Genomic DNA, 26,187 nt, shown 5'->3' with positions numbered 1-26,187 from the left:
TAAGCCTTCGCTACAGGCTTAGAAAAATTAAAGGGAAATAAAATGAACTCATGCCAGTGTTCACTTTAAGAGTGTAAAGTTACAGGCAAGTTTGAAGCCCCCACCCTAGTATCTCAATGACTACCTGACATTTCTGAAGTGTGCTTCTTCTGTTTTATTTTATAATGAAACAATACTAACAAACATGTTACAAGATTATAAATCGTGTAAATTGAAGTCAGGCATAATTTTGTGTGACGTAGCTTGAAACTATTAATTGCACAAAATCTAGAACTTGTGCTCTGCCTCCTTGGTCCAGTCCTGCCTTGAGGACCAAGTCCAGAGCGTAGCATTGAGAGAGTGCCTTTCTGGCCCCTGGCAGCTACATTCTGGGGTATCGCAGGGGACTATCTTATCTCTGATGCTATTTAATATCTACATGAAGCCGTTGGGAAGTGGTCATTGGGAGTTTCAGGGCAAGGTGTTATCAGTATGCTGATGACACTCAGCTCTGTTTCTCCATAACATCTGAATCCTCCGTGGTGAAATGGATGAGGGTTAGAAAAGCTGAGCTTGAATCATGGCAAGACAGTGGCAGTGTGGATGAGTAGCTCCATTGTCTGAGAAACTGGTCAGTTGCCTGCCCTGGATGGAGTTGCACTCCCCTTTGAAGGAGCAGGTTCACAGTCTGGGTTGCTTCTGGATCTATCTGCCACTGGATGCTCAGGTAGCCTCAGTAGCTATAAGTGCCTTTTACCAACTGTGGGTGGTTCTACAGCTACAGCCATTCCTCATTCAGGAACGCCTTTCCACCGTATTTCATGCACTAGATACTTCAGGACTAGATTATTGCAATGCACTTTTATGTGGGACTTCCTTCACAATTAATCTGGAAGCTGCAGTTAGTGCAGACTGCTGCAGCACAATTGCTGACAGGAGTGAGGCCTTGTGCTCAGAGATCTGCACTGGTTGCCAATTTGCTACTGGGCCAAGGTGTTAACATTAGCATATAAAGCCCATAACAAGTTGGGACCAGTTTACCTATGAGGTCGCCTTATGCCACATCTGCCCACTCGACCACTTCAATCAGCAGAATTGGCACTATTACACGTGCCCTGTAACACCAGTTCTATCTTTAAAAGAACTTGATCATTTCGTGTGGCAGTGTCCACACTTTGCAATGATTTTAATATGTTTTAGTATTTTAACTTTTGTATGTTTTAAAGTAGGGTTGTACATTTTTCTTGATTTTACTGTTTTATCTTTTAAGGGGTGTTTTGTTTTTGTTTTGTTTTGCTTTTAAAAATCCCAATCAAGTGCTCTATCAATTTTATGAAATAAATAAAAACAACAACAAATGAATTCAGAAGTGTCACCTTACAAGTATCAAATCTTTCAGAAAACCATAAATGCTCTCTCACCGGAGTATTAAAGAGCCTTTGAGGGCTATTGGCTGCATGTATGTAAACAGATAGTTAGACATCATTAGCAGAGTGTTCAGTGTGTAAGGAAGATTGTCGGCTCAGCCAGAGTGCCAACAAATGCATATGACTTGCACATAGGATATTAATTTTAAAAAAGAGACTGCTTGGAAGCTTTGCAGTGTTATAGGAGAAACTGATGTTTTTCACTTAGTCTGCATTTGCTAAAATAAATATTGTGGTCTAAATGTCTGCTGCTAGAAATATTTGTGTAGGCAGAAACATTATTATAATTCTCCCTTCTTATCCAATAACTTTTCATTAACATTTAACTCTAAACTGATGGTTTTTAAGCTCAAGAAAATTATGCAGAGTGGGTAAAAGTTACAATGTTAAGAGTTGATCTCATTTCCACTGCTATTGCCGCACCATATTCTACAACTTGAAATTGCTGTCACCTCCGTAGCATCCTCACTTCACTGTTGGTAGTTATACCTATATAACATTTAGATAACACACGAATCTCTAACACAGTTTATTCTTGCTCCTTAGCAATGCTGACAGTAGAAGGATATTAATTTAGTGAACTTATCTCTATTTACATGCAGTATAAAAAATAAAAATGTTTCCTGTTTCAAGCTGAAATGATGCACAACCTGCTAAAGATGGATATCTATCTGTCTATCCCAACCTTCCCTTAAAGAACATGTGGGGTGACACATCTGGCCTTAGCCTGTTTCTTCTCACTATGACCTTTTGAGGTAAAACTAAACTAAGAGAGTGCCTTAGGTCACCCGGTTCAGTAAACAGGATCTGTCTGTTGATTTCTTGCAATTGTTTGGAGTTAAGGAAATACACAAAAACATACAAAAATTAAATTGTCTACTACTGAGAGTGACTAGAATTTTTGTTTAGATAATGAACTTATATTTAGGTCATCATAGTGTCACAGAACATGGCTCTAGAACTAGTGTGCCGTGAGATGTTGCCTGGTGTGCCGTGGGAAAAATTGAAAAATTCGAAAGATTTTTTAAAAAGTCAAATTTTCGCCCACTAGGCGGGCGCCGGACTGTGTCCACCCTATTTTCCATCCATCCTGGGTGGGGATCAGATCGGATGGGATCGGATGAGAGCGGACAGGCGGTCCGCTCTCATCCGATTCCCCATAGAGAGCAGCGGGGCTCTGACATCTCCCTCTCCGCACACAGTGGTGGTGTGTCTCGTGATTTTTTTCATGAAACAAGTGTGCCTTTGCCCAAAAAAGGTTGAAAAACACTGCTCTAGAAAGCCACTGTTTCCTCCTCTCATCTTCTCTTGTGTCTCACTAGATACTCACATGGCTCCGTTCCTCTTCCATCTCATCTGATTCATACCTAGCCTTTTCTGGAGTATATACTTTATTGCCCCTCTCTGTAGCTTGTGTGTATTTGTGTACACACAAAGTGTGTGTTCTGCCACTGAACCAGGGCCTCAGTAAGAGTGCTAGTAAGAATTAATTATATAAAACATTTTTTAGTTTTAACAAGGGCCACCTTGGAGTAGGAAACTGAAATGATTATATTTCCAAAACCTCTCACTCTGTATTTCTTGTTTCTTTTGCTCATCTGGGCCAATTCCGCCTTTCTTAAAACCCCTCCAAGGTAAACTTTCTTTTCATAGTTGTTTAGTGTGGTTTGGAAAGGGGTACAGTTTTCCTAAGGAAGCTGTCTCAGGTATTATGTTTGGATGCCAGCATCTGAAGTGTGCAGAACTTTATACGTTCTTTTGGAGTTCTCTGTAAACTATGAAATCAGACTCTCCTAGCAGTGAAAATGGACATCTGACCATAATCTCCATCAACTGTGTTTTCAGGAAACAGAGATGTTTTCATGTACATCTTTTATGTGTACCTACTAATGCCATATGATGTCAGTCACAGAACAGTTGAAGGGATCTCTTAGGCCTGATATCAGTGCCACAGTACTAAGATCAGAGAGAACGTCTCCTTATGAGTAAAAGGCAGGAGAGGGATCTCTTGTCTGGTCTTAGTGCTAAGCACCACCATGCCATGATTGGCAGTGAGCCCTCTGCCTGCCTTTTCTGTAAAGTGCAGGCAGAGGGTTCTTTCCAGTTACCCCCTTCTACCAGATCTGGAGTGGAGAGGGCTGGGAGTACTGAGTGAGTCCCTGACCTGCTTGCCTGATGTGTTGGAGTGCATGTATGAGTGTTAGAGAGTGCTGAGTGCTTGGTGTCTGGTGATGTGTATTTGTAACAAAGGGAAGATAGAGGTACATACTTTCCTCCCCTTTTGGGGGGGGGGTTGTCCCATCTACTTTTGCCCCATCAGTCGTTGGAATGTGTGCATGCAAACACACACACACACACACACACACACACACGTATGGTTTCCCTACCCCTGTATTAAATAATGATGTATGTTCTTAATGCTAGTAGTATTCAAAGTCATACCTGTATCTCAAGGTTATTTGAATTAATTGGAGTGTCGGAATACATTGGATGAAGTTCAGTGTTGTGCAGTTATAAATGTTGCATCAGTGCAAGCATATCAGCTTGCCAGACAAAATTATTCCCTCTCCCCTCCCACTGCATGCTGTTCTGGGGTTCTCATACAGCCATTTGTGAGAGGAGGAGAGGGAAGAACAGTCCCATTGTAGGGCTTCCACTGACAGGGTTTGTCAAGTGAATCCCTCCCATAGTTTAATTGTCCTGCTGTACTCATGGCCTAGTACATGCACAAGGACTTGGTGGTGGGGGGTTAAGGTGTAATAAAACTGCAGATGAGATACAGCAAAAACGCAAATAAAATCTTAGATTTTGTTCTTCTTCACAGAAACTGTTTGGCCGAAGGTTCGAGTGCCACTAAAGGTTGTACGGACCACAGAAAACAAGTTGAGTAACCGCTTCTTCCCCTATAATGAGATTGAAACGGAAGCAGTGCTGGCCATTGATGATGACATAATCATGTTGACATCAGATGAGCTGCAGTTTGGTTATGAGGTAAGACGGCTTCTGCTTTTTGCATGACTTGAGTTGATTGAGTTAAATGCTTCTGGGGACAAATCCTCAGCTAAAATGTTCTTAACCTTCAAGTAGTGCCATGATGCATAATCAGCATAAAGTTCTTGCAGCTATCCAGGAAATGTTGTTAATCTTCAGAAAATATTATCTTTGCATTTTGCTGCCCTTGCTCCCCAGCATGGAGGGAGGATTAGTTATAGTTCTTTTCCAACTCATATGCAAGGTTAGCACATAAAGATGTGTGCCAGAGAGCCTGAAAGATGAAACTCTTGGACAGAAGCAGAGGGGAAACTATATTTGTATTTCTCTCATGACGCTTTTTGGGGATTTCCAAAACCTGTCTTTCTGTGTTGCCTGTTTAGTCTTCTACTATAAGCAAAAGTTTGTCTACAGCACATTGGATGATTATTATGACATAGGCTTCCCCAAAATGCTCTCAGGACAGCTTAACATAAAATAGAAACAAATTAAATATACAATAACCATAGGAATGATACCATAAAATATGAAGCAGCATAAAAGTAAGTCAAGAGCAGAAAATAAAACAGCATATTCCACAACCAGGATGCTACCACTGAAAAGGCCCTATAACCACCTGCCACACCCTACCTGGCAGGAGTCCCTGGAGAAGGGTTTCGAAGATCCTGGAGTAACTGCTACAGCTATTACTAGCCCTCATCCAACCCACTACTATGTCTAGATACTGGTTTAGGGCTTGCATGGCCACACAACAAATTTCCTAAAGATCATCCCCAACAGCTTCATATTGGGGGTGTGAGTGTGCCCAGCAGTACTTCACAATGCAGCTGTCTGTGGCAATCACCCAGTACCATTCTCTGAAACTAACCCCATAGATAGGAGCCAGACCACAGAGTCTGTCCAGGATGATGCCATCAAAAGGGACTAAGAGCTAAACCAGAAGCAACAGGGTCGCACTCCCCTTATTCTTATCTCGATAATGGTCATCAATCAAGGTGACCAAGAGCAGTGCAGTCCTGTCACCAGGCCTGAACACAAACTGATAAAAGGTATAGAAAATCTGTATAACTTACAACCCTATTGAGACTCTTCTCCCCCAAAAAGAAAATTAGCATCCAGGTGGTAGCCAGGATTAGCAAAGATCGAGAGAGTACGTGCTGATTGCACTGTTGCCAGTACCTGTTGGCCCTGCTGTTGACAGTGTCATCAGGCCACATTAATTTTGTGGTGCCCTCCAAGGGTGTGAGGTTCAGCACTCCTGGAGTTCAGCATTGTGGAAGCTATAGAAATCAAAGATGTTGACAGTGCTGAACGTTACAGAATAATTTAGGAAAAGTCATTGGGTTTGGCTGGAAGTTGAAGGTGTGAGAGGAGAAGATGAAGTCATGTCAGAAAGCTTGTTTTTCCTTTAAGTGTGCAGGGTTGTTTTTTTAATAAGAGGGGGATATTGTTTTAAGTGGCAGAGAGGAGAATGAGATGGTCTGGATCCTCAAGTAAGGAACTAAGGAAGAATTATAAAGGAGTGGGTGAACTAATGGTAGCTTATTACAAAAGTGCTCTTTAGATTTTTCTCCGTAATCATGAAGAATAAGGTTAAGACAGTTGACATTATATGGAGTTGGTTTGACAATTGGCATACTGACTTAAACAATAATAAAATATATGTGGAAAAAAAGAGATTTAAGTATGCCATATGTGTCTCCAGACAGGGAGGTTCTCCCATGGGGATTAGCGATTATATGAGCAGCCAAGCTTATATTTTCTTCTTTTGGGAAAACATGGAGGATGGAAGGTTACACTCAAACAGGAGTGTGTACAAGTACAGAACAGCTGTGCATTCACAATGGAAGGCTAGACAAATGAACATGTAGCCTGCTCTGGTTCAGAACACATAAGGAAGAAGGACAGAGGATAAGTTTTCCTTTGACACACAAGCTTTCAGAAAGAAGAGAGATCTTGACATGGGACTGTTTCAAATAAGCAGTTTCCTTGGGCAAGTCTCCGAGAGGACTGTGGCATGTTGGTTTGAACAGACTTGGCTAAATAATCTCATGTGTCTGGACTGCTGGCAAAGGACATGGTGAAGCAGCTGTAATATGGGGAATTGGCTGGAGTATCTGTATATGCATTGTTTTTGTGTACTTGAAGAATTTGTATTCTAAGTGTGGCTTAGATTTGGTAAATCAAAACTTACAACAAACTGTAATAATATAGACCACTTAGGAGAGGAGGATATAAAGGTAAAATTTGTTAAGAAAAATCTGGGAGAATGCAAGAACCATCAGTGACTTGACAGGCCAAATGCCTATTGTTGAAATAGAAAGGTCTCCACAAGGTGGCAAAAAGCCATAAAAAGGGGCGCAAAATAAGCCCCCTAAGGATTCCCACTAGGAACGTGCTCTGATGTGTCCCAACCAGCCATATCTCTGATGTTGGGGCTCGGAGGACCTTGGACATGGGCAGGAGGAAGCTGCAGCTCATATTTCACTTTAAACGTAAGAACACCAGAAATTATACCAAACACGCACTGACCATTCTTTCCGTATATAGATCACTTCACAGTGGCTACGTTAAAGAGGCTAACTTAGTTTCTCAAGGCAATATAGTGATTCAGTGACTGAACTGGGGATCTGTAACTCCCAGTCCCACATTTGAACTTCAGGGTCCATTTTACCTAGTTTGCCTGACTTATGTTGGCCAGATGCTTGGATTGTGGAACTGCCTGAATAACAGCCTGGATAGTCTTTGTGTGAATTTGCTGCCATTTGGACAGAGCTTCCTCTGATTTGGCAGACACATCTGAGTCTTGCAAAAGCTGTTTTTCTCTTAGTGTGTTTAAAATAGTAATAATCATAACAGCCACCAATTTATAGAATAATTCTAGAATCCAGGGCAATGCCATAAATGTGGGATAGAAAAGAGCCCTAAAACATATCTGTTTTAGCGCAACCATGCTAATTTTTAATATTAACCGGGGGGTGGGGAACTGAATCAAACGTCCAGAGTATGGCAGTTCCTTTTTTATGCTGTTTCCTCTATAAGAGCATGAGGGGAAGTGTGTATAAATGCAGTTCCTACCTTCAACCCGCAAATCAGTGACTGCAGATCAATCTTCCCTGGGCCAGAGTGTCTTTGACTTGCTTGACAGGCCTGAGCTGGCTACCAGATGTTTAACTTGTCCTCGGCCTGTGGTAATTTATTTATCTGTTTATGTATTTCACCAAGAAAGTATCTGTTTCTGAACAGTTTGCAAGGGAATTCTGAGGGAACAGTAGCAACATATAATGTTACCAGGAGGGTTTCTTTTTTAAGTGTCTTGCTTCAGTCAGGAGAAACATTTGGAAACGTGATGTTGGTAACGTTCTTCCTCTGCTTATACTCCAGACCTTGTTTAAACATGTGGCTGAACTTTCTAGCAGCACAGACTTGTCTGGCTGTATCGATTAGGCTCTTTTTATAAAAAGAAGAAGAGAAGGGGGGTTACTTTGATCTCTGTACACTTTCAGCCATAAAAATTAAAGTAACACTCAAAAGTGTCAGACATTTTTTTTACTTGTTAAAAGTGAACTATTATGGTCCCTAATGATTTATTGCATGGTGCAAAACTACTGAAGCAAGAGCAATATAGCCCCTATGTGCTGTTTAATTTAAGGAGGCATGCGAATATCTACGGCTCTGTGACTTGAAGTGGAAGCTTTGTGAGAAGTAAGAGGACAGCTTTTCAGCATTGTGTTGACAGAAGTACTGACAGATAGTGTTCTGTGCTCTTAAACAGTTAGGACTATACAACATTTCTACCCATTCATCAGCTGTTTCTGTTCCCCTTACAAGAAAGATAAAAGCAAAAGAGCAAAAAAATGTAACATGGATTCAGCTGAACATAATTTTTGAAAATGAAGGCGAAGCAGACCAGTCTTGCTCTAAACCACATTTTTCATTTTCAACCTTCATGCAACTGGAAGCTACCTTTCTTTAACCATGACGTGGTTGTGTTTAAAATTTGTTTCTTTGTGTCCCAAAATATACATTTAATAACAGTTGTAGTGCTTATGAATCTCTCTGTTTATCTCTCTGTGTTGGGAATTGCTGGTCTTGTGTTCTGTGCGAGAAGCCAGTGGCTTCAGCTCTGCCTGCTTCTGTACACTGCTGAAAAAGAGGGATAACTCTTGCTTGTTCTTGTAGCTCAGCTTGCTTGTAAAACCAGCCCACAGGGGGCGACAGGCATGCTAAGCTCTACCCCCATCACTGTGACCATATTCATTGTCCAAGACTTGGAAGGCAAGGAGATCCCCATGCGCTCATGGCATCTCCCCACAGAGTTTAGAACCCTGAAAGAGCCATGGTGGTGATAAGGGGGAACTTGCTGTGCTCATCCCTGCTTCCTTATGAGCTCTACATGTGAATAGAATGCCTGAGGCAGGCTTATGTTTCACATTGATGATAAATGCTAAGTGCCTGTTGAGGCTGAGCAAAGATTTCTGCTCTTCTTGCTGTTTAAGGTTTAACTTGGCACACTTCCTGTATATTCATAGAAAAACAAGTCAGGCGTGGGGCAAAGCCAAAGTGTGTCAGCTAGGTATGGAAAAATGTTTGGCTGCTGCTGTTGTCGTTTTTACCTAGTTCTAATGCTCTTCGGCATGTAGTTGCTGGACTTACACTTTGCCATTCTTCTGCTACGGTAATAAAGCGAGCACTATGTCCTATATGAGCAACAGCTGTTTTCTCTATTAATCTAAAGTTTAGGCTCAAAACTTTCCTATGAGTATATTTTCTTAACTGTTCCTAGAAGAATGTATGCTGTCTTCAACATATGAGCATGTGATTACCTTTATATGTGGTCACCAGTTAGCAATAAAACAGAGACTAAGACTGCCTTTATCACCCATTCTAGCTCAATCTTTATGCATTTCTGGTCATGAAACTGTGGTTTGGAGGCAAGGAATGTGATGTCTGAATGGAACCTGGGTTTTGCCTCTGTTCCTAACTTAAAGGTAAAGGGACCCCTGACCATTAGGTCCAGTCGTGACCAACTCTGGGGTTGCGGCGCTCATCTCGCTTTATTGGCCGAGGGAGCCGGCGTCCAGCTTCCGGGTCATGTGGCCAAGTAGTAAATAGTCCATCCTTTTGGGAGCCTCTCATTTCTTCTCCATCATTGTATTATACATAAGTATGTTTGGGGTGCTTCAGAGCAGAAGAAAGGTGGAACAACTCCAGCATTTTAGGGTAATTTTAAGATAATTTATGAATAAGTCAATTTATAAGCTATACTACAGGCCTCCTTATATTTCAAAGCTAAATTAGACTAGCGTTATCATACTTATACAAGCAACTTGCATAATTTTTCTGAAATAATATAATTTAGCATGATAAACCTTAAAATGTTTTTATTTCAATTTCACTGCCTTGTTCCTTCCTCTGCTTCCATTTATTAGACATACTTCAGTTTACATCAGAGTGTTGTGATGTTCTTAGTCTCTAATACATGCACTATGCCAGTCAGCTGAAACTATCTTCATAGCTGAGCCTGCCTATTTTCAGCTTTCTTCCCCAGTCTCTCTTTAACCATTATCTCTTCTCTTCCCCTACAGCTGTCCTTTTCAACCCTCCCCCACCTTCAAGTTTCCCCCTTAAGTTTTCTGCCTGGCCTCTCATTATCTGATCTGCCTTTATGGCACAACACTTCTGCACTGGTAGGTGCAAAGAGTCGCAAACTCAGTGACACTGTAGCAACACTGCAAGGAGAGCTGCTCCCCATTTTACATTATAGGTCTGTCCATAGGGTCAGAAATAAGGGACTGATGCTAGATCCTTGGACAATGCCAACAAAATAAAAAATAAGGGTAGAGAAGAGGGGAAAGCCACCCAAAGAATCTTTGAAAAATGTTTGAGAAATGAAACCAGGCCAAGTTTGAGCTGTGAAACCCCAGATTCTGTGGCACTAATGTATGACTGACAGCGTTAAAAGCAAGGAGAAAGAAGGAACTGAAGAGCAGAAAGACAGGGTGAGAATCTTTGGGTTTGACAAGTAAGATTCTTGTGTAAGATTCTTGTGCATTTTCATCAGAACTGTCTTGGTTGAATTATCGGGGTGTAAACCATATGAAATAAGTCAAGATGCATTTATCAGAGTGAAAATGGAGACACCAAATATGGAGTGACCACATGAGAAGTTAGCTAGCTCTTCCATTGTTTCTGATGTTTTGACTGTGATCTGTCAGAACCGATCCACACATTATGTGGCAGTCATGTTCAATGTGAATACACTGGTGATCACAATGTTTAATGTGGTGAGCATTCAGAAGCGTCAAGGCGGAGATGCACATCTCCTGTCACTTGTGGGTAATAGTGGAGATGAATTATCATTGGTACATATTATAAGAACGTAAGAAGATCTCTGCTGGATCAGGCCAAAAGCTCCATCAAGTCCAGCATTCGGCAATGGCCAGGCAGATGTTTCTAGGAAGCTTACAAGCAGGGCATGCCAGAAACATCCCTCTCTTGCTATTATATTTCATCAGACTATTTGCCCAGCATTGCCTAGTCTGACTTGTTTGACTTCCAGTGGTCCTTCCTGGCCTCTAGATGAGGTCTTTGCCATCACCTGCTGCCTGACACCCTTGAATGATGATGCTAGGGCTTGAACCTGGGACTTGCCTGACGCTGAACGTGTGCTCTTCCACTGAGTATGCTCCCTCTGCAGAAAATTCTATTCACTGGCATACTGCCTCTCAGTATTTACTTACAGGCATACACAACTTCTTCCGTGCTTTATAGTGCTCACTGTAGTGAACATAGGTGAAGCACACCTGTCACACTATCCCTAAAATGTCTGATCACAGTAGTGCCAGTAGCATTGCTTGTGCCAAGCAAGGGAAGCACCCATGCTATTTTCAAATATTCACACATACACATATGTTTTGTGTGTGTGTGTGTAAATTGTAACCACAGATAACTAAACAATGCACTTCACAGACAGAACTTCCTCTGTCTTTAAATGGCCTACCTGCAATTTGTACCACCGTATTATTGGGCACGCGCATCTTTCCTTTCCTGCTCACTCCGGGAAATGTGTCTTTGAGTAATGTAGCAAGCACTGTATAGAAGCTAAGGGGTGTATTAATGATGACTTGTCCCTATTCTTGTCAGCTTGTGTTTTGATCTGGTAGTCGCTAGCAGAGTAATGAAGTGATAGGAATAAGCATGCTGATTGTATCCAGGTGCCAGGAACAAGGCAAGTGGAAAGAAACTGTAGCAGTACTGCTACCAAAGCACCTACAAAGTTGTTGAAAAACATAAAAAAGTTCTCATGTATGTCCAAAAGTGATTTGAGCCACACTGGGAAATGATTCATACAAAACTACTAGATTTTACTAGATTAGTCCATATAAAAACTGTTCACCTCATGATCAAAGCATTTGTCTTAACCCGCATGTCCAAAGTCTAAACATGAAAACTGAAATTCTTTTCTGTTTATTTTTGTAATAATAAGCCATATTTGCACAAACATTTTTTTTTCATTTTTGAAAGTGCATATTGTATGAAGTACTCTTTGTGAAGATTTATTGTTTCAGATTACTGTGTCACTAGAATTTTTTTTTTTTACTCGCTCTAAATGCAGTATCACAAACTGTCACTGTGTTCACTGACTGAAATGAAAAACAGTCACATCTGAAGCTGTTTGGGGGAGCATATGGTAGGTGAAAGGAATTGAAGAAAGTGAAATAGGCTGTCAGGAAAGACTGTTGTATGAAGCAACCATTTAATCTCAAATAATCCTTTTGCAAGGGAAATGAAAGCAGATGACTGCTTAACACAGCTCAAGAAAACAACTTAAATGTTTTGAAGACACTTGGTTATAACATCCCATAAGGATGATGGACTGCCTGAAGAGTCTTGATCCCTGTACTATATTGATGCGCAGTAGAGTGATATTTAGCAGCCACTGCCAAGTTGACAGAGGGACAACTGAAAGTTGACTATAGACCAGAGTTGTGCAAGGAGGAGCAGCAGTTCTGGTGCCACAGTAGGGGGTGGGGGCACACCCACCATTTCCACAAGAACAGAAATAATAATAATAATAATAATAATAATAATAATAATAATAATGGTAGTAATGGTAGTAGTAGTAGTAACAACAACAACTGCTTTCAGAAAGCCCAAGGAGAGAGCAGCTGCTGAAGCAAACATCACAAAATGGGGAGGGGAAGGTTGGTCAGGGGAGTTCTGATTTACACTATTGTAACCTGGGGCAGACACTCTATAACTCTAATCTATATCTTATTTTCGGGGGGGGGCAATATTATTAAGCCAAATTGTCCAGCTTTTTGGTGAATACCATTAGCATAACACCTCAGTTATACTCTGCAGGTATGGAGAGAGTTCCCTGACCGGCTTGTCGGATATCCTGGTCGCCTACATTTGTGGGACCATGAAACAAGCAAGTGGAAATATGAGTCGGAGTGGACCAATGAAGTTTCAATGGTGCTCACAGGAGCAGCGTTTTACCACAAGGTAAGAAGTGACATAATTCTGAAGTGGTGGGTTTGCATGTGGCATAGGGACAGAGCCTTGTATGTCAGTAGTTGATGGTAGACATGTTATAGCATAATGCAGGCGTCAGTGATCTTCCTCTAATGTGCTGGTAAAGGCAGATATGAAGGAGAAAGAATCCACATTCTGTTGGTGGATCCCTTTGAATAAAATGTCTATCTGTTTGGAATATTTGGATACAGACTCGGAGGTATAACGTTATGGGTTTTTCAGCAGAGGGGAAGGGCTAATATGTTTGCATACAAATGGCTATTTTTATTCATCTCTTTGCCCTTGAATGGCACATTCCATATTTTAAAAATGTTTTTGAAAGATTCACTGATTTGAAAGAAGTTCACTGTGTGACATTAGGAAGGCTGTGCTTGAGTAGCTCAAGCCCAGACATTTCATGGCCATGTGGTGCTGGTTCTTTGGAGCTAGGCTACTGGCACAATTAAGATTATCATAAAAGGTTTTGAGCAACATTTTGAGTGGAATGATGAGGTAATGATTGTGTTTCCGGAAACCGCATCTTGGTTTTTGAATGTTTCAGAAGTTGAACGGACTTCCGGAACACATTCTGTTTGAAAACCAAGGAACGACTGTAGTTGGTCCAGCGAGTTCAAATTGCAGCTTTCCGTTTTAAAATGCCATGTTGGATCAAGTATCTAAGCTACTGAAGAGATTAGGGAATAGAACAGTGGGGTGGGAATACATGTTGGGCATGATACACCTCTAGTGGATTTGTATCTTCGGGGCTGCCTGCTCCCATGTACCTGCTTGTGTACTGCACTAATCCTCACAAGTCCTTCTCCAGTTGCCCCCATAGTGGTGACCAATGACAACCTTTCCAGTAGTGGCATGCCCATCTTTGGAATACATTCCTTTAGCGCCCACTCTCTCTCTGACACCAAGCAAGGATCTTTTACATTTTTAAAATAAAAGGTATTTTAAAATGCCACCTGTGTTTTGGAGCGCGTACACCCGTCCAATTTTATTTTTCTGCTGTTTTATTTTTATTATTCTTTTTTAAAAATTCTAATTTTGATTCTAATTTTTTTATTCATTCCTTTGTGTTTGTACTCGGAGCATGTATAAAATAAAAGTAATCATAAAATACGGTTGGTTCCATCCAATGGTGCAAAGGCCAACCTGAAAGGGACTGCTGCAAGCATGTGACATAATTTTTGTGTGCAAACCTCTGTTAATTCCCAGTAGAACCTGCTCACTTAACTCCCATTCCAGTTCAAACCTGTCTTGGTTTTTTATGGTTTAGGAAACCTGCAACTGCAGCATATATGCACAAATATTACTTTTTTTATCTCAAATCGCTTTTCCTTTCTGCAGTATTTTAACTACTTGTACACATACAAAATGCCTGGGGACATCAAGAACTGGGTGGATGCTCACATGAATTGTGAGGACATTGCCATGAATTTTCTAGTGGCCAATGTTACTGGAAAAGCGGTCATTAAGGTAAGCTTTGCTTCAGCTGTTCTCTCAGACATGGTAATGTTGTATTTTTTCATGCCATTTTTTAAATCCCACCCTTCCTCCAAGGAACTCAATGTGCAGGTTATCCCTCACAACAACTCTGTATAGTAGATTAGGTTTACACTGAGAGACGGAGTGACTGGCACAGGGTTATCCAGTGATCTTCATAACAGAGTAGAGATTTGAATCTAGATCTCCCATATGTTCCCAGCTATTACTTTTGGGAAAATGTCGTATGGATTTGAGGAGTTTGAGCCATTTTGGTTGCGTAAGGAGGTGTTGATCCCATTAGCTGTGATCATTCTGACCAGACAAATGTTGTGTTGGGTGGGGGGGTGGAGGGGAGAGCAAGTTAAACATGTTTTGTTCAAATCACTGAGCAAAATTAAAAGGGGGGAAACATGTCCAACCCGATCCATCCCTGTCTATCTTAACTGGCAACAGCTGATTTATAGGAATGCTAATTGCAGGAATGTTAATTGCAAGATCAGTTTTTAAATGAACTTTTATCCCTGAATTAATTTCCTGACATGTTTCAACACATTTCCTTGGCCTGGATGTTCACTTTGTCTGCTCATTTCAAAGTGTGTCAACTCGGAATGAGATTTAGAGGCCTCCAGGCATTACTTCAATTAGCAAGGTCTGCTTTCCTGCCTGTCCATCATCATTTATGCAGACCGGTGGCTGTGTTTCCTAGAAAAGCCTTAGAAGATAAAGTGTGTGTGTGTTTGCTGTGAGAGTTTCTGAACTGTGCAAGGGCACTGCAGAGTCATTTGGCACCTCGGTGCAGTTGGGAGAGCCTCGCAGAGTTTGCCAGTCGGCTATTAAGTGAGCAAAGTGTGTCTGTTGGATTAAGGTTACGGTGAAGTATGGGAAGCTATATTTCATCGCTCTTATGGCTGCAATAACAAATGGTGTTTATACAGGGACCTTGGCAGTGAGAAAACAGTCATTAAACAGGAATTAAGGAGCTTGTCATCGCCACTACTTTCCACTTACAGAAGGCAAAACCCCTCCAAGCATTTTTTATTGGGTCACTGTGAGTTTTGCAGTCAGCTGGGCCAGATGGAACTAAGTGGCATGGGTTCTCTCCCCCCCCCCCTTCGAGGGTTTGACTTACAGTACAGATATGTTCAAGGGCACTGTGCTGCATTTCTGAACGCGGGGATTAATGTTTGTGCTGTGACAATCTTGTGTTGACTTTGCACAGGTGACCCCAAGAAAGAAATTCAAATGTCCAGAATGCACAGCTATTGATGGGTTATCACTAGACCAGACACACATGGTGGAAAGGTGAGTGTCCCATCCTGTTCCCTTTGCCATTCCCAGTGCTTAATCCATAAGAGTCTTTGAAGTTAGGACCAAATCATTCACTGCTTTTATTTAGAAAAACATGGTTACACAGATCTAATTTGCAAAGGCTGTTTTAGCATGAGACAACTTGCCCATTACTTATGCTGAGAAGCTAGCAGATTGCATCCTGAGCCCAGTAGGTCTATTGGGTCTATTGGGTTTGAATATGTACTATACACACATATGAGCACAGGCATCCTCGTGCTTAATAAGAAGGCATGTCAAGCAATCATAGAATTGTTTCAAGTAAATTAAAACGATGAACTTATTAGAATGATAGAATACCAGAAATAAAATGAGTATAGGAAAGAGAGAATGATCTGAGCTCAAGGCTTTGGAGGTGCAGCCTGCATTGATATTTTAGCATGAAAGCGGATAGAAGTAAAACATGGTCCCCTTTTGCATATCTCCTTTCATACTTCCTTGATGACTCCATTAAAAAGCATATTTTGTTACCTTTTGAAATAGGGTTTAGTGGTATTGAACTGATTTCAACAGGCCTTAACTGTCAAGTCTACGTTGCCATGAGAGAGGGAAAGTATGGCATATGAAGAATAATCTGAAATGCATACCTCTAAATGAGAGTAACTGGGAGAAACAGTATTATAGTACAAACAAATTACCAATTGTGTTATATTTCAGAATCTTGAGCTCTGCAATTGTGGATAGAAGGGCACCCAATCAGAAGAGAAGTAGCTATTTGAAGCACACTTACTAGACATCTACACACTCCTTCTTTTATAATGCCTTGCAACTATAACAATAGGGATATTTTGTATTCACTTTGTGCTTTTTCCATTGCCATGTTTTACTGAGAAGTTAAGAGATCACTGGTGAAATGGACACTGTCACAAGCTGTGTGAAGGATTGATTTATGAGAAGAGATTAAGACAAATATATATAGCCTCGATAAGAAATTACTAAATAGGTATAAGTCTTCAGGTATTTAAGAATGTAAACACCAAGCATGGTGATAAGTTATTTTAGGTGGCACAAGGATATATAATATGAAAAAAGGGGATTAGATTCAGGAAAAGCCATCAGGAAGTACTACTTAATCATGACATCTTATGCTATAGATTAGAATAGTTTCCAATTGAAGGGGGTGGATTCCTTAGGAACTTAAAATGTGAAATGACCCTTATCCTTTTCCTCCTGTGTGGGCCCTCTGACACTCTCAGCATGAGTCTTGTCAATGAACAAACTAGGCTGTCACCTATGTAGCACTATGTTCCACATTTTAACCAGGCCCTAACCTGTGCTAATTTTGAGAGGAACCTTTCCTTCCAAGCAGTCTTAAGACAGGACTGCACTAACTTTAGAGGATTCAGAGGCAAGATCTAGTTGCACAGTATTCTTCATTTTCAATTTAATATCATAGCGTTGAATCCTCTTGTCCATGACTTAGATCTTATTTTGTGTTCTACCTCCCTTCTTGGAGGCAATATACTGGTTGCTGAGAATCGCAGGTTGGTTGGGTGAGTGCTGTTGTGCTCAGCTTCTGCACACAGGCTTCCCATGGGCATCTGCTTTTCTACTGTGAGAACAGCGTGCTGGATTGGGTCGGTTTGGCCTGACCCAGCAGGCTCTTCTTACATTATCATATCTGGCTTCTCAGATTTTCAGGCTTAGGTATGGTTCTACTGCTGTAGACTTAAATTCCTCATCCACACCACTTCCACAGCATATCTGGATGAGATACTAGTTATGAGAATCATCCAAGGTGGCTTCAGTGGTACTAGTCATGTTTCTCCCATCATTTTGGGCTGATGCATCATATTTGATCCGGATGTGTCATTCACACCTTTAAAGGTAGAAAGCACATTTGGCTGTAATGTCCATTGTGTTTACGGGATATCATTTAATTTTCATTTCTGTCAATAGCTTTTATCATGCAGATCCCCTCCCTCAAATATCAAGTTGACATTAATTTCATACAGGATATTAAAAGAGCTGCTGTACTGACATTATTCTTATTTATTCTTATAAATAAATCTCAAAGGAGCACAGGGTGGTGCACTTCATACATATTTGTGTGTTCATTTTGCAGGTATCGAACTCAATATACTGCGCACAAAATTAGTATCCTAGCACCTATGTTTTTGTCTGTTTTGGAAATCCAAGTTTCCAATCCTAATGCTTACTGAGAAAAAACTTTCAGATTTATAGGTATTGTTGATTTCAAGCTAGTGAAAAGTTTTTAAAGTTTCTAGTGGCCTTATGGAAGGGACACTAATACCCCACAATGAACATCATCCTCCATGGCAATTTTTTCTTGCTTCCCTCAGCTTACTGACCACTTAATCATGATTGCCATGCCCTTACTTCCCTTGTTACTTTCACCACCCTATTCCTTACTTAAAACTTTCCCCATCATAAAACTGTTTCCCACTATTTGGCATTGAATGAGTTTTTGCACCCTTTGTATTAGCATGCTCACTGGAACTTAGTATGTTAAACATCCAGCACAGTTTACCAGGGTACCTTGTAGACATCAGCGTTCTAACAGTTATATTCTTTCAGATAAATTTGTTCTGTTACTTACTGCTAACCCCGTGGGGAGGTGGGGTAAAATCCAATATTATTAAATATGGATACTTTATTTCACTCAGTTCGACAATGAAAATAAACCAGTCAGTTTCAGGTTTGGGTTTTAAAGTAATGTTGTATTTCAAGCTCTCAAGTACAATCAGTGCTGTAGAGACCCTAAAGAGAATGCTTGTTTGTTTTTAGGGGAAACCCTGTTTCCAGGGAATTTTTAAAATAAAATAAAAAATCCAAGAACTATTTCAGAATGCCTTTTGGTTTCTTAACTGCTTATTTTTGCAAGGCCTGTTCTGAGCCAAATTCAACCTGACAGTGGCTCTTTAAGAGCTATGTTGGCAGCTAATCCACCCTAGTTTACAACATGTACATTGCTTTAAGAATGCCTGGAATTCTGGTGGGGAGGGAATAGGGAATCTTTGACCTCTGTGGAAATGTGCAGCTGACAGCATCTCCTTTCTCTTCACTACGATTAAATGCTTCAGTCAAAGAGCTTCACATCTTTGCCAAATCCTATATGGTATGAGGCTCCGCCTCCTGTTTCGTGCATCTGACCAAGTAGGAAAATGTATGCAATAGTTTGCTAGGTTTAAGGTGCCAATGGCCTTTTTACTGTACTTCCTGTCAGGAGCTCATCCTACACTTGAATAGGACCCTGGCAGAGACACATGCCCAACTGGCATGTTCTCTCCCTCCTGGCCGATCGTTTGGGAGCTTCAAAAGCTTTCTTCAGCCCAAACATCACAGCAACCGATGGCAACAGGCATCGGCACACTTAGGGATCCACAGAGTGTTCACAGTTTGCGTAACAGACCTCAGCAACTCAGCATTTTGGCTAATCTACTTTATTTACGGTACATATAAACACACATGGAGCACTGTAACATGGTTCCCTCTGTCTCTAGCATCAGACAGCAAAGAGAAAAAGGACAAAGGACAATAGTCCCACTTCATGGAACACAGTAACACAAACATCCTGCCTCCATCACTTCCCACTCTGTGGAGTCAAAACATACACCATCATGTGATAGACAAAAATCCGATGACTGCAGTCATGGAGCAGGAATTATAACACTTCCTACAACTTACACAGTGACTCCTCCGAACCCACTTGTGTGCTCACCACCCACATGTATTTGATGTACAGCTCTGGGAAGACTAGGATCTTCAGACATTAAGATTACAGATGCACACCTTAATTATGAAAGTAAAGGAGAGTCCCTAACTACCCAAGCCTGAAGACTGAGTGTGATAATTTGCTACAGGAGAAAAAAGAAGGGAGGGAGTATACCTGATCTAGGAGCAAGTGGCGTGCAAAGTCAGGGATAGCAGGCTGTGTCTTCTGTGTGATAGTTAAGCTCTCTCCTTAGAGTCCTGTGCCAGCAAAGTTACAGTATTCCTTGCCTGGTCTGTGGTCTAGGGAAGCAGAAAGCTTTATCCATAAGATCGCAGAGCAAATAGGGGTTTCTGTGGAGGTGTGAGCTACCAAAGCATTTAAAATCTGAGGTGTAAATACAGTTTTTGGGCTAATGCACCTCAGTGGATAGGAGATGGGGCTTTCTGGATGAGGGAATACTATAAGACCTGTATTCTTTGAATCATTGGAGGGTTGTTGTTTTTGCAAATTCCTGTACTTTAAAAGCATCCCACCTACTTCTAAAAGGCTAAATATATTTAAAGGGCAAAGGCCAAGCTATAGAGGAAAGTTTTTGCCTGGTGCCTAAAGACAATACAATGATGGTGCTAGGTGATGCTCCTTGGGGAGAGCATTCCACAAATGAGGAGCCATCGCAGAAAAGGCCTGTTCTCGTGTTGCTACTTTTCTGACCTAAGATTATGAGCTCAGGGTTCAGGCTGGTTCATATGAGGAGAGGCGGTCTGCAAGATATTGCTGTCCTGGATTGTTTAGGGCTCTATTGCTCACAAGCAGCATTTTGAAATGGACCTAGATTGGCAGCCAGTCCTGTCAGGGCCAGGATTGGTTTTATATGCTTAAACTGTCTTGCCGAAATTCTGCAGTAACTGAAGTTTCCTGATCGTCTTCAGAGGCAGCTCCACATATAACACCCTGCAGTAAAACAACCTAGAGGCTACTAGAGCATCAGCAACAGTGGTTAGGCTATCCCTGCCCAGATAGAGGCACAGCTGAGCCTCCAGATGAAACTGATGGAAGGCACTCTGTGCCACCAAGGCCATCTGAGCCTCAATCAACAGCAAAGGATGCAGAAGTACCCCCAAGCTACGTACCCACTCTGTAGTAAAAAAAGAGAGCAAATTATGTAAAAAATCCACATTGACACCCAGTGTTAACGGTATATAGTGTTTTAAGAGAAGATTAAGTTATAGTAAGCTGGATAGTAAGTGCAAAGCTAAACTTAGCATATTGTAGTGAAACGGATCTGTTGCTAAGCAATGCAATTGTTTCTTTCCATAGGTCTGAATGCATTAACAAGTTTGCCTCCGTCTTTGGGACCATGCCTCTGAAAGTGGTGGAACACCGGGCAGATCCTGTCTTGTACAAAGATGACTTCCCTGAAAAACTGAAAAGTTTTCCTAACATTGGAAGCTTGTAAAGAATAGACGCAAGGCCAATTGGATATTGGGATCCAATACACAAACAGTGACTGGTGCCGAGCATCAGGCCTTGGAGAAGAGTTCCTGGGCGCATTACAAAGAGGATGCAGAGGTGCCTCACTCCTGGTGCAATTCAAGCTTTTTCCATGGACAACACAGGGCAAAGAATCAAACCACATGCTGCTGCTGCCTTGCTATGTGGGTCTACTAAAATGCCATACAAATATTTATTTGTTCTACAGACCTTACATTCTGACAAAGAGTTAAGCACAAACAATACAGAATCTTTTACACACACACACACACACACACACACACACACACACACACACAGTATTTTTTCCTCTAAGGGCCATTGGTTGTCACTTAAATCTATTGTGGAATCTATTATGGAAAACACTGCTATCTCTCCTAAGAGCTGCTTTCTGCGTTTGCTTCATAGACCCCACATTTCTATGCAAGCCTGGCTTACATGCAGCCTTTGAAATTTGTGATTAGGATTAACTCTTGTGCAGATATGCTAGGTTTTTTTTGCTGAGTAAGATTAGAAAAGAAGATTGGCATGACAATCTTATACAGACTTATACAGGGGGCAGGGAGATAGCAATTGGAGTAGAATAAATCATTTCCTTTACTCAAATTACTTCTTCATGAATGTGAACACATTTCATGTTTATTTTCACAGAAGAGAAGACTGCATGCTTGACCAGCCTCAGTCCCCTTTTCCTACTATGCTGAAACATTTTTTTCAGTTCAGATGCACATGGTCAAGACCTATGCAGCATCTAAACAAAGTTGATACTTTGAAACTCTGCTTAGGAAACAACATGTCATGTTCTGATTCTTAAACATGTTTCTGGAGAGAAATGCACTTTTTCTATTGGATTGTGCAGGTATGAAGTATATTCACAGCTAATAAAAAGCAAACTTTTCTGACCAGCCACTATCTCAAAGCTACACACAAAGTGTTGGTACGTAGAATTCACTGCCCACAAGATAATTAAAACCCATTCACTGCCCCATAAAGGACCACAGTTCAGTAGAATGTGCTTCCCCTTGAAAGCAGTCAGCCACCAACCATCTGTACTTGTTGTACATGAAAACCTCGTTTATTTCTGTAGGCCTTCCCAGAAGAAGGACAAACCTATTCACAGATAGGAATTTGTTGGCACTTTTTAATGAAAACACATTGTATGTTTTACTGTAGTTTGTTTTTGTTTTTTATACAGTTTATTTCTAATAAACAAATAATACAACACATGCTTTACATGCAAACGGGTTCAGATCCTGACATATCAACATAAAACAGGGAAAGACTCCTATCTGAAATCCTGGGGACCTGATGTCAGTCAGTGGAGGAAGTAATGGGAATGCACATACAAAATAGTTAAAGTGGTACATCAGAATGAGCTGGACTGAGGAATGAACAGACATGCTTTTGAATTGCACAGACCTCTTTACCAGAAGTTAATTGGAATAACATGTATAGATTGATTTATGTTGAGTTTCTTTTTCTCTTGAGCCAGCACAGCAGCAGCTACTACCCAAACTAAAGATAATAGGCGTACGTTTATGTTCATCTAGGTGAGGAAAGAGCTTTCCTCTTTGCACCAACAGTATGGCGTTCCAGTTTGATGCATTATGGGAGATTAGCACATCTCTCTGAAGCCCGCTCCACTGTTGTTTTCAGAGGTTACTACGGTGTCTGCTCATGCAGTTTACCTAACTGCAAGCTGCATGACAAATACTAGGAACCTTTTTCATCCTTCTCACGTGAGACTGAATGAAAGAAATTGAGAATTGCATAGATTCTCCCCCACCCCTGAATATCCTGGGGAAAAACGGGCTTGCTCCTTGTCAGGGTGATACTGATAGAACACTGGCTGGAAGGGGGTGTTTCAACTTCAAACTCTCAGGGAGTTATAAAGTAGACTATTCCGTTCATCAGGGAAGACGGGTTTTTCCTACGTATTTTTTTTCTAAAGTTTTCCAGATTACATCCTCTGGTATATCTTTGACTAGAAAATAATGATAGATGATGGAGGATTCGCTGATTTCAAAACACCAGGAGCTTTATTTTGAGCCACAAAGAAGTCTTCAGTAGAATCTGATTTGCAAAAGGCTTATCACTGTAACTAATTTTGCATCTATTCTGAGTGAGATAGTGGGCAAAGGACTCTCCTTCCTTCTGGTTTAAGAGTGCTTCATCTAAGCTGATTCTCTTTTCCTTGGTGCAAGGCAAGTGAGAGTGGGCCATTCTCTTTTTTTACCAGTGAGAACTTAAGCTCAACAATCTAACTACTTTTTATGTATGTTTCATTATAAACTATCATCCCTGCCCCTATAGTTTTAAAAAACATTCCTGTTCCTTTCTTAGGAATACAGTGTGCAAGTTCTTTAAAAAGTTATCCTACATATATTGGTGTTCCACAATTTGATTTTCTTTATCTGGGATAAGCTCTACTTTTAAGCTGAACTGCTGCAGAATCTATGCCCATCTTTGCAACGTTTTATGCCCTTTTAATTCCTGCCCCCATTCACAAGGCCTTCATTTGTCTATAGCAGTTAGTTGCTCCTAATTGTAAAAATTATTTCACAATATTTCTACCATTAGAAGGTATTTGTGTCCACCAGTGTGAACTAGGTGTAAAGTTAGGGTAAACGATTACCCTGACTTCCTTTCCATTTTTTGCAAAATTGCAAACAAGACCAGATACGTATTTTTAAAATAAGGAAGAATATTTGTTCCCTAAGTGCCAGAGATTTTAAGACACTTAACAATTCATAAACCTTTGTTTCATTATAAGACTCATTTTATAACCAATCCATTTATCTGTTTCATCACTTAACCACCAGCTATCTTTGACAGTTTCTGCTTCTTTATCTCACCTCTTCCACAATCCACATTTCCTAAGCTATGATAAGGATGTGGATATCTCAACCATGGTTTACTAGTTCCCTTCTCAGATGTTACTAGATCAGTATATTCTTTAGGTGTTTCTGATACACTACCAGGATCTCCAACCTGAAACATCATCCTGTTCCAACTGTATGGAATCAGTTTTTTTTCCTGGAAAATGTGACGTTTCAGTGTTACCTTTCAAGATGTCACCCTTGGTGATTCCTCTTTGTGCCACTGATAGTTCTTGACTTCCAGTCTTAGGGTTCATCCACACTTTCATTTGACCCATGTTTTTTGTTATATTACATATTGATCTCTTATCCTGGGTCCAAGAGCTGCTCTTTTTCCTCCACTGCTTGCTCCAATTAGAACCCGATGCTAAGTGCTGAATCAGGTTTTACAAGATCCATCTCCCATTTGGATAAGCAGGATTCCATACAGCTTGGAGATGTTCTGTATATTGAATCAAGTATGCTGAAGAAGTCTCTTATGTGAGCCTCCCTTTGTTCCCAAAAGAGTTACTGTGTCATCATGTTATCACCCTAAATGTGTGTATCTCGGCTGTAGTACGTTAATGCATATGTTCATAATCGTACATAACTGGGAGGGCAATTGTACCCACCGCCACAGGTTTGTCAACCGGAAGATAAACTAAGTGGAATTCTGATTGGCAAATGGAATCTAATTTCACACATGGCATTTTTAAAGGTGCACACTAAATGTTAACTGCACATCTGAAAGTGAAAAATGTGAATGCAGTAAATGGGTTTGTACTTTTGCCAGGGAGCTGTGATAAGCTGCAGCTCCTTGTTGAGTGTACACTCAGTAGCAAAATGAGTGTACACTCACATATGCTGCTGCCTAATGTGAAAACATTCAGAAGCAGGTTGAAATATCTCTTTCTTACCCACCTAGATTTCAGAAGCATTAAGTGAACAAACATTCTTTGTCTTTGAAGGAGTTCCAGTGAAGATTGCTTTTTAAAATAAAAGTCTTCAACCATTAAAATGTGTCACAGGTATGGTCCTAAAACATTTCACAGCTGCATTTCTATTGGAAGCCTTTTCCCCCTCTACTGTCTGTTAGCATTCTTTAATGACATTGTCCAGGGACCACTTTTCCCCTGTGTGTGTGTAAATGCGTTTTCTTTTTAAAAATTAAAACATTTGTAAATACAATGTGCCTGAGTCAATATATTCTCTTGATTGTACAACCTGAGGGGATAGTAATCTTAACAATGTATCAAAGATGACTTGTGATTTGGGGGTGGGGGGTATTTTAAAAGAAAATATGCCAGAGTGTGTACGTTCTGTTTTACTCATGGAAAATTTTACTGTGGGTTCTAGCAGCTCTACTCTGATTCTTAAAACAAAAAAAACACATAAGCAAACACCAAATCTACACTGAATCTTCTAAAAATATCAACTTTTCTAGCATCTGGTGGGTTTCAGCAAATAATTTTATTATGTATAGATGCCGCAACTTTTTTTTTTAGAAGCAGATGTTTTTATTCTACAGGTGAGAAAACGGAGGGTCTTGAGCGTACCATAGAAGGCTCGGGTGGCAGCTCATCTGGCATTATATCCCAGGGTTGGAGGTTAGAAATCATCATCATTTATTTTCTAATCAACTTTTAAACAACTGTCTCAATGTGATGTGCACTGCAGATAATATTAAACTGTTAAACACAAAAACAGCAAATACATTTAAAGCTAAACTAAAACCATACAAAGTAGACACAAGGTAGATGGACCATTCTTTCTGCTAGCTGATGTTTGGTGTAGCAAGGTACTGCTGTAATCCTTTCACAAACCCTGTAAAATAGGCCAGTATCCCATTACAGCAGGGGTGGTGACCCTGTGGCCTTAGCCATGGGATATGATGGGAATTGGTGGCGAACATTAAATGGAGAGACATCATTTCACCGCTCCTACGCTACAGGTATGGAGCTGTGGTTTGAGAGGCAGTAGCTTGTCAAAGGGCCACCTCACCTGACTACAGGCTAAACTAACATTTGAACCTGGGATTTGGGGCACATACCTCATTTTTTTTAAACCAGTGTACAATACTCACAGTCACTGCAGCTTTGCACTTCCAAACATGGGTATGTAATCTATAGTGTTAATGTGATTCTAACTTCTCTTCCCCACCGATTCACAATCAACACTAGAAATGAATTAACCTCAAAAGGAAACACACGAATTAAAGCCCATTTAGTTTATTTTTAAATCAACAATACTTAACAGTATTGAAGTTAGTGGGACATAATTTAAATACAAAGGTTTGTTGTTGTTGTTGTTGTTTGCTTGCCTGTACTTTGCTCAAGGATAGAAGTTGATCAGAGGATGAGAAAAGCAAGGCCAATTGAGGAAACAGAAATATAGAGGGGGGTAT

At 40.7% G+C, this 26,187-nt stretch overlaps 1 protein-coding gene and 1 long non-coding RNA gene across 6 annotated transcripts in view; one reads left to right on the top strand and one right to left on the bottom strand.

Annotated features, from left to right (window-relative positions):
- EXT2 (exostosin glycosyltransferase 2) overlaps positions 1-24,971 on the top strand; it is an 81,091-nt gene extending 56,120 nt beyond the window's left edge. For 3 of the 5 annotated variants that reach the window (XM_082224859.1, XM_082224860.1, XM_082224861.1), the window contains 5 exons: positions 4,231-4,397; positions 12,765-12,908; positions 14,274-14,402; positions 15,631-15,713; positions 20,752-24,971. In XM_082224859.1, coding sequence (XP_082080985.1) covers positions 4,231-4,397; positions 12,765-12,908; positions 14,274-14,402; positions 15,631-15,713; positions 20,752-20,890 — 662 coding nt within the window. In that variant the 3' untranslated portion in view covers positions 20,891-24,971. The remainder of the gene's footprint in view (positions 1-4,230; positions 4,398-12,764; positions 12,909-14,273; positions 14,403-15,630; positions 15,714-20,751) is intronic. The other 2 variants (XR_014220255.1, XR_014220256.1) reach the window with 2 other exon arrangements.
- Positions 1-26,187, bottom strand: part of LOC309535004 — a 654,277-nt gene that overhangs the window by 177,541 nt on the left and 450,549 nt on the right. The gene's annotated exons all lie outside the window — the stretch shown is intronic.

Source organism: Podarcis vaucheri (genome assembly GCF_965113315.1).
Source record: "Podarcis vaucheri genome assembly, chromosome: 1".
Classification (NCBI taxonomy): domain Eukaryota; kingdom Metazoa; phylum Chordata; class Lepidosauria; order Squamata; family Lacertidae; genus Podarcis; species Podarcis vaucheri.
The sequence above is the reverse complement of the archived record's forward strand: the minus strand, read 5'-3'. Positions and strand labels throughout refer to the sequence as shown.